This window comes from Salvelinus fontinalis, chromosome 4 (assembly GCF_029448725.1).
Source record: "Salvelinus fontinalis isolate EN_2023a chromosome 4, ASM2944872v1, whole genome shotgun sequence".
NCBI classification, from domain to species: Eukaryota; Metazoa; Chordata; class Actinopteri; order Salmoniformes; family Salmonidae; genus Salvelinus; species Salvelinus fontinalis.
Genome location: NC_074668.1, coordinates 88,106,828 through 88,119,319, shown reverse-complemented (window position 1 = coordinate 88,119,319; position 12,492 = coordinate 88,106,828). Strand labels below are relative to the sequence as shown.

The following is a 12,492-nucleotide window of genomic DNA, read 5'->3' as shown; positions in this document are numbered from 1 at the left end:
GACTAACAGACAAAAACAGAGAGAAAGCGAGATACAGAGAGAGATACAGAGAGAGATACAGAGAAAGAGGCAGAAAGAGAGTAAAACAGAGAAAGAGAGAGAGAAAGAAATTGAGAAAAATAGAGATAAAGCATGAGAGAGACGGAGAGAGAGAGAGAGGAGAGAGAGACAGAGAGAGAGAGAGAGAGACAGAGAGAGAGAGAGAGAGAGAGAGACGGAGAGCGAGAGGAGAGAGAGACGGAAAGAGAGAGAGAGAGAGAGAGGAGAGAGACGGAGAGAGAGAGACGGAGAGAGATAGATAGAGAGAGAGAGAGAGAGAGAGAGAGAGAGAGAGAGAGAGAGAGAGAGAGAGAGAGAGAGGAGAGTAAAACAGAGAGAGAAACAGGGTGGAACAGAAGGGGGGAGTTTTGGGGCGAGGGTTGGTGATGAACGGGGGTACTCTCGCTCTCTCCCTCTCTGTCTCCCTCTCGCTCCACCAGTGACAGCTGAGTGGCTGGGAGCTAATTGCTGTTGCGTGAGGTCAGAGAGACATTTATCTGACTGAGCTAGCCTTCCCTGCTAGCCCACAACAGACAGACAGACGGACAGGGAGGACAGCTCACACTACAGAGAGGAGAGCCTGGCTGCTAAAGCACTGTCTAACTGAGAAGTCCCAGGGACATGCACACACATACATACAGTCTTTCTCTCTCTCTCTCACACACACACACCTACACACACACAGGTTGTCAGTGATCAGGAGCAGTGGGATCACAGGAATTCTAAAGCTTCTAAGGAAGAGGAATACCACTAACTGTTTCATCTCTGAACGCTCCATACTAATGTAAGTTTTTATTCCAACTATATTCAACTCTTCTCTATTCGTTCTCTCTATATTTATTTACATTTTATTGAACCAGTCAATTCAGTTAAGAACTGCTCTACAGTAAGAAAACTTTTAGGAAATGTATTAGGAAATGAATTAAGAGTTGTTGGATTATTTGTGATTCAGTGAATTGATGAGTGAATGTGTGTATAGGAGCTCAGGGTTTGGTGAGGCTTCTGTTTATCTGTTGAGACTGACTGAAAGTCTATAGACGTGTTGCAGACAGATACAGATATTACAGATAGAGGTTTAGAGATATATATAGAAATATAGAGATAGCAGCTCTAGGATATTTCCATCTATCCACACACACTAAAGGAGACTTCATTTCACTTCACTTTTTTGACTTTATTCAGGAACTTGAACTCGCATCTTGAGCTGCCATCTTTTGAGAATCACATCTTGAGCATGCACAGCTTCCATTTCCATTTCCAGACAACTCTGTCTGAGACAAATGACAACAACAAGATCGCAGAGACCGATAGAGCCATTGACAACACAATCTATGAAATCGGACATATGACAATCAGTGTTGTTGCTAATTGAATAGGTTTTGAAAGCACAGATCAGTAAGGTACAGTACAGTAGGCAGAAGACTGGTCTGGGGACAGTTTGGTAAACCACTACACACTGGGATTAAGAGGGACCGGCTACTAGAGCAAGGTTACAAACCTAAAGCAGATGTCCAGTGTTACATTCAGCACTGCAGCTCAACTCCTCACTTTAACACTCAACACTGTCTGGGAATCAGACTATCCAAGTGGGAGTGAGTAGTAGTATACTGTAGATCCACATCCACTGGACTGCTGTCTAAATTACAGGCTGGAGAAATTGCAGACATCTAACACACACACAAACATCCTTCTCTTCCACAGCTCTGGCCTCCACAGAACCCCTGAAACATCTGGAAACATCCGGAAACAGACAAGACAATGTCTGCTGTTGGACGACGGTCTCCTCTGCCGGGATCACACAGCCGACACACACAGTGAGGATTACACTGAGACAGACAGACGGACATCAACATAAAGACTGGCCTCATTCATACAGAGAGACACTGAGACAGACAGACGGACATCAACATAAAGACTGGCCTCATTCATACAGAGAGACACTGAGACAGACTGACGGACATCAACATAAAGACTGGCCTCATTCATACAGAGAGACACTGAGACAGACAGACGGACATCAACATAAAGACTGGCCTCATTCATACAGAGAGACAGTGAGACAGACTGACGGACATCAACATAAAGACTGGCCTCATTCATACAGAGAGACACTGAGACAGACAGACGGACATCAACATAAAGACTGGCCTCATTCATACAGAGAGACAGTGAGACAGACTGACGGACATCAACCTACAGCCTTGTGTCCTTACAACAGAGAGACAGACAACAGCTCCAAACAGAGAGAGACATCACACTAGTGCCTGGTCACTCTGCAACCCTCCTACCCTCCACCCAATCCACCTCCCACCAGCTGGCCTCAGCGCCCCAGCCAGGGGTTACAGGTCACAGGTTAGGGGGACCAGCCCGTCCAGGCTCCTAGTGAACAGCGCTAGGAGGGCTCCGTCTGGCACTCTGTTCTGTTCTGTCTGCCGGAGCAGACAGCAGTATTTCAGCATGTTGTCCGTGGCGCCCCACAGCAGTGCATTATAATGCCCAGATGGATGCCACTGCCATGCAACCTGCCTAACTTGCTGTCGGGACTGTACCTTCACCTCATCTTCCTGCTGGGCAGCGTGTGTGTGGCCTGCAGCAACTGCACACCCGAGCAGCTGGCCGCCATCATGAACTGCACGAGCAAGCACGAGCACCACGCACGGAACTACGACTACATGGAAGGGGGAGATGTACGCATACGACAGCTGTTCAGCCGGACGCAGTGGTTCCTTACCGTCGACGACTACGGCAACATCAACGGGACACAAGACCCCACCAACTGTTACAGTAAGACCAGTGTTTCCCCTATATACATTAAATCGTGCCCGCTGCTGTTAAATCGTGGCCTCCGCTGCTAAATCATGCCCGACGCTGCTAAATCGTGGCTTCCGCTGTTAAATCGTGCCCGCCGCTGCTAAATCGTGGCTTCCGCTGTTAAATCGTGCCCGCCGCTGCTAAATCGTGGCTTCCGCTGTTAAATCGTGCCCGCCGCTGCTAAATCGGGGCCGCCGTGTGCCCGCCGCTGCTAAATCAGGGCCGCCATGGGTAAATCTGCGCCGCCGCTGCTAAACCGTGGCCTCTGCTGCTAAATCGTTGCCGCCGTTGGTAAATCGTGGCCGCCGCCGCTAAATCGTTGCCGCCTCTGCTAAATCGTTGCCGCCGCCGCTAAATCGTTGCCGCCGCCGCTAAATCGTTGCCGCCGCTGCTAAATCGTGGCCGCCGCTGCTAAATCGTGCCCGTCACTGCTAAATCGTTGCCACCTCTGCTAAATCGTTGCCGCCGCCGCTAAATCGTTGCCGCCGCTGCTAAATCGTGGCCGCCGCTGCTAAATCGTGCCCGTCACTGCTAAATCAGGGCCGCCGCTGCTAAATCGGGGCCACCGCTGTTAAATCGTGCCCGACACTGCTAAATCGTGCCCGACACTGCTAAATCGTGCCCGACACTGCTAAATCGTGGCCTCCGCTGCTAAATCGTGTCCGCCGCTGCTAAATCATTGCCGCCGCTGCTAAATAGTGGCTGCCACTGTTAAATCGTAGCCGCCGCTGAGTGAGACTGATCTATATACTGTATATATATCTATAAAACGCCACCAACTGTTACAGTGAGACTGATCTATATACTGTATATATATCTATAAGACCCCACCAACTGTGACAGTATGACTGATCTATATACTGTGTATATATATATAAGACCCCACCAACTGTTACAGTAAGACTGATCTATATACTGTATATCTATCTATAAGACCCCACCAACTGTTACAGTGAGACTGATCTATACACTGTATAGGGCAGCAGGTAGCCTAGCAGGTTAGAGCAGGTGTGTCCGGGCACTCGAGGGGGAACGAACTCAATATACTTTAAAATGACTAAAACCAAATCAAAACTGAGTATAAATGATAATGGACCTACAATCATACAGTTTCTTGACTCTGTCGAGCTCGCTAATAATCCCAGAAATGAAAGCTAGACAGTCCGGGAGCATTGAAAATTCCCAAAACGATGGATAGAAAACTATTTTTAACGGAGCGAAAATATAGCCAATTTTTGGTGTGGCCCCTGGACCTCGACCAAATAGGGGCTCCTGGAACAAAATTAGTTTGACACCGCTGGGTTAGAGCATTGAGCCAGTAACCGACAGGTCCCTAGTTCGAATCCCTGAACCGACAAGGTGAAAATCTGTTGATGTACCCTTGAGCAATGCACTTAGCCCTAATTAACCCTTAACTCGCCAACTGTTACAGTAAGAATTATCTATCTAGTGTATATCTATATCTATAAGACCCGCAAAATGTTACAGTAATGTTACAGATCCAAATGTTATATTATATGTTTTATACCCCATTAATTGCTACAGTAAGGCTGGTTTTATTATCCACATCTTAACATCTACAGTATGTGTTGTCTTAGGACTCATCACTTCAATGGAATTCAATCAAACTCATATTGCGCAGGTCGTAGTTTGTAAACAAAGATAGATACCGCGTAAACTGGTGGGGCAGGTTTGATTGAATTCCAGTCTGTGTTGTACGATTCATCTCTTACTAACAGGTGGCTCTGAGTAGACTCTCAGCAACAGTAGATGTAGAGAGGGTGACTTAAACATTCTACTCACTGTATATTTATGGGCTGCTTTAGACTCTCAGAGATGTCTAAACATTTTTACGGCTGATGTGTTACTGCTAATAACAATATGGTTGAGCAATGTCCACGTTGCTGAGATCTTAGTCACTCATGTCTAGTCAGAGATGGAGAGAGAGAGAGAGACAGAGAGAGAGAGAGAGAGCAATAGAGAGGGGGAAAGAAAGTGAAGAAAGAAACAGAGAGCAGAAAAACAGAGAGAGCAGAAAAACAGAGAGAGAGAAACCAAAAAACAAACAGAGGGAGAAAAACCAAGAAGCGGAGAGACAGAGAGCTCAGCTGGCAGATTCCTCTGTGTCTATGTGAGTTATTTCCCAGTCTGTTGAGTGAGTAATAAGGATGTTGGAACACGGTCATATAGCAGCTAGCTCTCTCCCCTCTGGGACTCCCTGGAGCAGCCTGATGTTATTGTCCAATGTTCCCTCTGCAGTGTAATCACACTGGTAATGGGTCATGTGTCTCTGTTAGGGCAGCCAAAGTGACAGAGGTAAAGTGAAGCAGGTGTGGGCTCTGGCCAAGCAAACCATAACACCATGTAAACACAGCCACTAATGAAGTAAACCAAGGGGCTGGGAGTTGGGGCTGGGGATGCAGACGCTCAGGACAAATGAACTGGCATGTAGCACGCACGCACCCACACACACACACATATTAAACACCTCAGTGAAGTGGCCCAAGCTGACCTAGTCTATCCACAGAGATACGGAGTTAGTGTGTGTGAGTGTGACATCAAAACAATCACTCTATAGGTTTCAATAATGTCTGTCTGTCTCTTCACTCTCCGCCCGCCCGCCTGTCTGTTTGCCTGTCTGCTCACCTGCCCGTCTGCCTGCCTCCCTCCCTGCCTGTCTGTCTATCTGTCTGTGTGTCAGTGGAATGCTGGCGTGACCAGGGTAGCCTGTCTACCTGTCTGTCTGCTCACACGCCCACCTGTCTATCTATCTGTCTGTCTGCCTGCTCACCTGTCCATATGCCTGTCTATCTGGCTGTGGAATGTTGGCGTGACCAGGGTAGCCTGTATACCTGGCTGTGGAATGTTGGCGTGACCAGGATAGCCTGTCTATCTGGCTGTGGAATGTTGGTGTGACCAGGGTATCCTGTCTACCTGGCTGTGGAATGTTGGTGTGACCAGGGTAGCTTGTCTACCTGGCTGTGGAATGTTGGCGTGACCAGGGTAGCCTGTATACCTGGCTGTGGAATGTTGGCGTGACCAGGGTAGAATGTCTATCTGGCTGTGGAATGTTGACGTTACCAGGGTAGCCTGTCTACCTGGCTGTGGAATGTTGGTGTGACCAGGGTAGAATGTCTACCTGTCTATCTGGCTGTGGAATGTTGGTGTGACCAGGGTAGCCTGTCTATCTGGCTGTGAAATGTTGGCGTGACCAGGGTAGCCTGTCTATCTGGCTGTGGAATGTTGGCGTGACCAGGGTAGCCTGTCTATCTGGCTGTGGAATGTTGGCGTGACCAGGGTAGCCTCTGTCTCTGGTGAGGAGGGGGAAGATGGGTCTTGCGAAACAAAAACTGGCCTTGAAAAGCAGAGAAATGGATCCACCCAGATGTGTCTGACAATAGCAAGCAGGGAGACATGCAGGCACGCACACACGCACGTACACACACACACACACGCACACACACACAGGCAGACAGGCCTTTGAAGAGCCCAGCATGGGCATGAATACAGCTAATAAATCTTTGATTCATATTGCTCTGTTCCTCTCTGGCCTGGGCTAGGCTGGGCTGGGGTGAGGTGGGGAGGGCTGGGCTGGGCCGAGGTGAAGTGAGGTGGGCAGGGCAGGGCCGAGGTGAAGTGAGTAGGGCTTGGGGGACTAACCAGCCTTGAACACAACCGCTGCACAGACAGACAGACAGACAGACAGACAGACAGACAGGCAGACAGGCAGACAGACAGACAGGTAGGCAGGCAGACAGGCAGACAGACAGGCGGACACAAACATGACAAAGTGGGGAAAGAGTAACTGTTGGTCACAACAGTTTGTTCTCACCGACCTGAACTAAATTTTTCGTTAAGAGCATCTCTGAGCACAGACGACAATCTAAGACTTTACTCATACAGTGAACAAGTTCAGCGATGGATTATGAAGTGAACTCTGACAGTCTTTCAAACTAGTGTCTGAGACTTGTGATGGAACTTGATGTACTCCAATGGCTGACAGGAAGTCATTTAGATACATACATTTATGTGCTATTTGTGCTGACTAGAGCAGACTAAATCATCCAGTTTCTCTTGTTTTCTAGTCAGTCTTTCTAACCCTTTATGCTAAAACAAGAGAGTACCCCAACAATGAGATACTGTTACAGGAACAGGCATAGGATCTGTTTCTCAGGGTGGACAGTGTTAAGAGGCTGTTACAGGAACAGGCATAGGATCTGTTTCTCAGGGTGGACAGTGTTAAGAGGCTGTTACAGGAACAGGCATAGGATCTGTTTCTCAGGGTGGACAGTGTTAAGAGGTTGTTACAGGAACAGGCATAGGATCTGTTTCTCAGGGTATTCTGCTCAATGTCCTGTCCACTGTGTTAGTCCAACCTGACAACCAAAACAAACACAGGTAACATACTGTACTGTATGAGCTAACAGGCCTATAGTATAGTATATACATTTACATTTACATTTAAGTCATTTAGCAGACGCTCTTATCCAGAGCGACTTACAAATTGGTGCATATATTACATCAGACGAGATAAAAGTCGGTGCCTGAATACCCATATTTGCGTTCGAAATAGTAGGCATTTTGGGTATGTTTTATAATACGTGACATTTCGTAAAATAATAAGAATATGCTTTAAATGCCAGGATGTCTTACTCATTTCCGCTTTTCATCTAGTAGAATACTCTGCACGCTATTGAAGAAGAGAATGGTCTTTCCAGACTCATGGCTTTCACAACAGCTGATAATCAGCTGAGGGGACGTGCTGTACCAAAATCAAAATTTCCTTTCGTAGGATAGCTGGAGGCAAAGTCATTAATATTCATGAGTTACGTCGGGCGCTTGGTTGAGCCTTTTTGGGTGTGTGACTTCACACAGATGCACTGAAAAGGCGTGCTCGCTGGGATGATCAGTGAGCACCGACTTCCAGCTACATACCAATTATTCATAAAGCAAGTCCACAAATTATTATTTTAAAAATGTATACAAACTGTCTGTTGCTTGATATGAGCAAGTCAACCCAAATGTTCCAAAGAATAGGAAATCGACAATTAGCTGGCGAGTAGTGGCTACTGCCTGGCCAGTGAGCTAGCTACATTTCAGTCAGTAGCTATCCTTCTAAATGCGATGGTCACTGGATAAACTATACAGCTATGAGTTTGACATATTTTGTTGAAAACAAACTAGCATCCAGTTGTTGTTGCCCATAGTAGAATCATATCTCACCAGCTGGCCCCTGAATCCCGTGTCTATGTGGCCATGTATAAACTTCCGAGTCTAGATGTAGTTCAGCTAACGTTAGCTAGCTACCTAGCATTGCTAGCTGAACTGTTTCATAAAAAAACAGCTGAGGTGACTCAAACCCTGTAGCTAGCGAACAAGCATTCCTCGGCGACAATGTTACTGCGGTGCAGGAATATTAGATATGTATTTGAATTGTAAGATAACTGTCATTAAAGTTGGTGGTTACTACTGGATTTAGATCCGAGGTGAGAGAAATTGCCCGCCAGTGTTTTGCGTTTTGGTTAGGACTAGGAGTGATGTCACGCAACCAAGAAGGCTCAACCACTCACCAGACGGATAATAATGACATTTTTGCCTTTTGCTATCCTACATTTTAAGTACCAAAATGAAACAATGGCAGGAATCAACACAATTGTGCATGAGATGACGCATTCTCAGTAGGATGAGCCTAGTATGCTGATATTTGTTGCTTACTGCATTAGGTTTTTATTAAACAGTATGTTCTAAATAGTAAACTCAGCAAAAAAAGAACCGTCCCCTTTTCAGGACCCTGTCTTTCAAAGATAATTCATAAAAATCCAAATAACTTCACAGATCTTCATTGTAAAGGGTTTAAACACTTTTTCCCATGCGTGTTCAATGAACCATAAATAATTAATGAACATGCACCTGTGGAACGGTCGTTAAGACACTAACAGCTTACAGACGGTAGGCAATTAAGGTCACAGCAATACATACTTAGGACACTAAAGAGGCCTTTCTACTGACTCTGAAAAACAACAAAAGAAAGATGCCCAGGGTCCCTGCTCATCTGCATGAACGTGCCTTAGGCATGCTGCAAGGAGGCATGAGGACTGCAGATGTGGCCAGTGCAATAAATTGCAATGTCTGTACAGTGAGACGCCGAAGACAGCGCTACAGGGAGACAGGATGGACAGCTGATCGTCCTCGCAGTGGCAGACCACGTGTAACAACACCTGCACAGGATCGTACAGCCGAACATCACACCTACGGGACAGGTACAAGATGGCAACAACAACTGCCCTAGTTACACCAGGAACACACAATCCCTCCATCAGTGCTCAGACTGTCCGCAATAAGCTGAGAGAGGCTGGGCTGAGAGCTTGTAGGCCTGTTGTAAGGCAGGTCCTCACCAGACATCACCTGCAACAACGTCGACTATGGGCACAAACCCACCGTCGCTGGACCAGACAGGACTGGCAAAAAGTGCTCTTCACTGACGAGTCACGGTTTTGTCTCACCAGGGGTGATGGTCGGATTCGCGTTTATCATCGAAGTAATGAGCGTTACACCGAGGCCTGTACTCTGGAGCGGGTGTGATTTGGAGGTGGAGGGTCCGTCATGGTCTGGGGCGGTGTGCCACAGCATCATCGGACTGAGCTTGTTGTCATTGCAGGCAATCTCAATGCTGTGCGTTACAGGGAAGACATCCTCCTCCCTCATGTGGTACCCTTCCTACAGGCTCATCCTGACATGACCCTCCAGCATGACAATGCCACCAGCCATACTGTTCTGTTAGTGATTTCCTGCAAGACAGGAATGTCAGTGTTCTGCCATGGTCAGCGAAGAGCCCGAATCTTAATCCCATTGAGCAAGTCTGGGACCTGTTGGATCGGAGGGTGAGGGCTAGGGCCATTCCCCCCAGAAATGTCCGGGAACTTGCAGGTGCCTTGGTGGAAGAGTGGGGTAACATCTCACAGAAATAACTGGCAAATCTGGTTCAGTCCATGAGGAGGAGATGCACTGCAGTACTTAATGCAGCTGGTGGCCACACCAGATACTGACTGTTACTTTTGATTTTGACGCCCCCTTTGTTCAGGGACACATTATTCCATTTCTGTTAGTCACATGTCTGTGGAACTTGTTCAGTTTATGTCTCGGTTGTTGAATCTTGCTATGTTCATACAAATATTTACACATGTTAAGTTTGCTGAAAATAAACGCAGTTGACAGTGAGAGGACGTTTCTTTTTTTGCTGAGTTTATATGATTAGTACACAGTATGCAGTTTAAGTAAGTAGTAGGCAAACCAGATTTCAGACACAGCCATTGGCAGAGCATATTAATCTGAATTGCTAACATATGACGCTAGTAGAGGACTGTTGGCTTGTAGTGAAAACACTGAATAAGGGTCTTCATAGACAGCAGAGCAGGTTTTACTGTGTCTGGTTTTAAGGAAATCATTTGTAACTGTATGCCAGGAGTCTGCAAGAGCCAGTTTAAACCAGTGATTGATTTCTTTTGGCCCCCCAAAAGTTTAGTACATTTTAAGATTTTTGTTTTTGGTCAAAAGAAAATACTGTAAAATCACCTGGAATTCAGCTAGAAATTTGTTTAATTTAGGAAATCTGTTCCCAAGTATTCCCACAAATTTAAAAAAGAGACGTATGTGATCTTGTCTCAATGTATTCAAGGTATGAAAGTATTGTTATTTTCAAATACAATCTCTTTTTCGACTTAGTTGTGGTCAATTTGTAGTGTACAAATGATTAAAGTTATGTTCTGACCATCCGCTCCGACAGAAATCGTCCTGCGGCTGAATGTAGTTGCCTAACCCTGCTGTAGGCTATTCAAAAACACATGGGAACACTCTTAAACCCTCCAGACAGTTTGCTGGTGAGTGTGTTGTGTCTGTTGCCCCAGTTGCCCCTGTTATAATCCAGTACAACTGTCACGGTCGTCGTAAAGATGAGACCAAGGCGCAGCGTGAGTAGAGTTCCACATCATTTTAATAAACTGAAACTCACCTAACAAAACAAAATAAAGAACAAACGAAATGTGAAGCTACTGATGTGCACAAAGACAACTATACGTAGACAAGATCCCACAACACAAACGAGGAAATGGCTACCTAAATATGAACACCAATCAGAGACAACGATAAACAGCTGTCTCTAATTGGGAACCATATCAGGCCAACATAGACATACAAAACCCCTAGACATACAACACCCTTAGACATACAAAACTAGCGTATCCACCCTAGTCACACCCTGACCTAACCAAAATATATAGAAAAACAGAGATATCTAAGGTCAGGGCGTGACAACAACAGATAGACTATATAATAGTATTGTTACCCTGTTATAATCCAGTACAACAGACTATATAATAGTATTGTTATCCTGTTATAAACCAGTACAACAGATAGACTATATAATAGTATTGTTACCCTGTTATAAACCAGTACAACATACTATATAATAGTATTGTTACCCTGTTATAATCCAGTACAACAGACTATATAATAGTATTGTTACCCTGTTATAATCCAGTACAACAGACTATATAATAGTATTGTTACCCTGTTATAAACCAGTACAACAGACTATATAATAGTATTGTTACCCTGTTATAATCCAGTACAACAGACTATATAATAGTATTGTTATCCTGTTATAATCCAGTACAACAGATAGACTATATAATAGTATTGTTACCCTGTTATAAACCAGTACAACAGACTATATAATAGTATTGTTACCCTGTTATAAACCAGTACAACAGATAGACTATATAATAGTATTGTTATCCTGTTATAAACCAGTACAACAGACTATATAATAGTATTGTTACCCTGTTATAAACCAGTACAACAGACTATATAATAGTATTGTTATCCTGTTATAATCCAGTACAACAGACTATATAATAGTATTGTTACCCTGTTATAAACCAGTACAACAGACTATATAATAGTATTGTTACCCTGTTATAACACAATATAACAGATATACAACAGCATCATTGATGTGTTACCATGTTATAACACAGTATAACCAATATACAACAGTATCATTGATTTGTTACCCTGTTATATCAATATACCAGATAATACTATTGTTACTCTGTTATTACAATAGAATACACTGTACGGTATATAGTATTGCGACGCTGTTAGTATTACAAATATATTGTGACCCTATTATAACAGTATAACAGTATAATAGATATGGCCCTGTTCTATCAGTCAGTGTCAGCCTCCATGTGTCTCCCTGACTAACCTCAGCAGCCAGATCTGACCTGAGACGCATCCTCAGTGTTACGCACCATAAACCATCAGACGCCTGTGACTCAGCTGTACCGAGACACACATGGGCTTAGAACCCCTTAGAAAATATTACAAACACCACAGTAGAGAAGAGATATCGAAGAGATCCAGGTTCCTAATAAACATCCACACACTCAGCTGTGATGCAGGTTCCTAATAAACATCCACACACTCAGCTGTGATGCAGGTTCCTAATAAACATCCACACACTCAGCTGTGATGCAGGTTCCTAATAAACATCCACACACTCAGCTGTGATGCAGGTTCCTAATAAACATCCACACACTCAGCTGTGATGCAGGTTCCTAATAACATCCACACACTCAGCTG

General features: G+C 45.0%; 2 protein-coding genes across 2 annotated transcripts in view; one reads left to right on the top strand and one right to left on the bottom strand.

Moving 5' to 3' along the window:
• Positions 1–12,492, bottom strand: part of LOC129854623 (protein FAM227B-like) — a 70,737-nt gene that overhangs the window by 23,469 nt on the left and 34,776 nt on the right. The window lies entirely within an intron of this gene.
• The window catches only part of fgf7 (fibroblast growth factor 7), a 33,416-nt gene continuing 21,331 nt past the window's right edge, over positions 408–12,492 (top strand). Inside the window, exons 1-2 of the mRNA XM_055921885.1 lie at positions 408–823; positions 1,741–2,823. Coding sequence (XP_055777860.1) covers positions 2,532–2,823 — 292 coding nt within the window. The 5' untranslated portion in view covers positions 408–823; positions 1,741–2,531. The remainder of the gene's footprint in view (positions 824–1,740; positions 2,824–12,492) is intronic.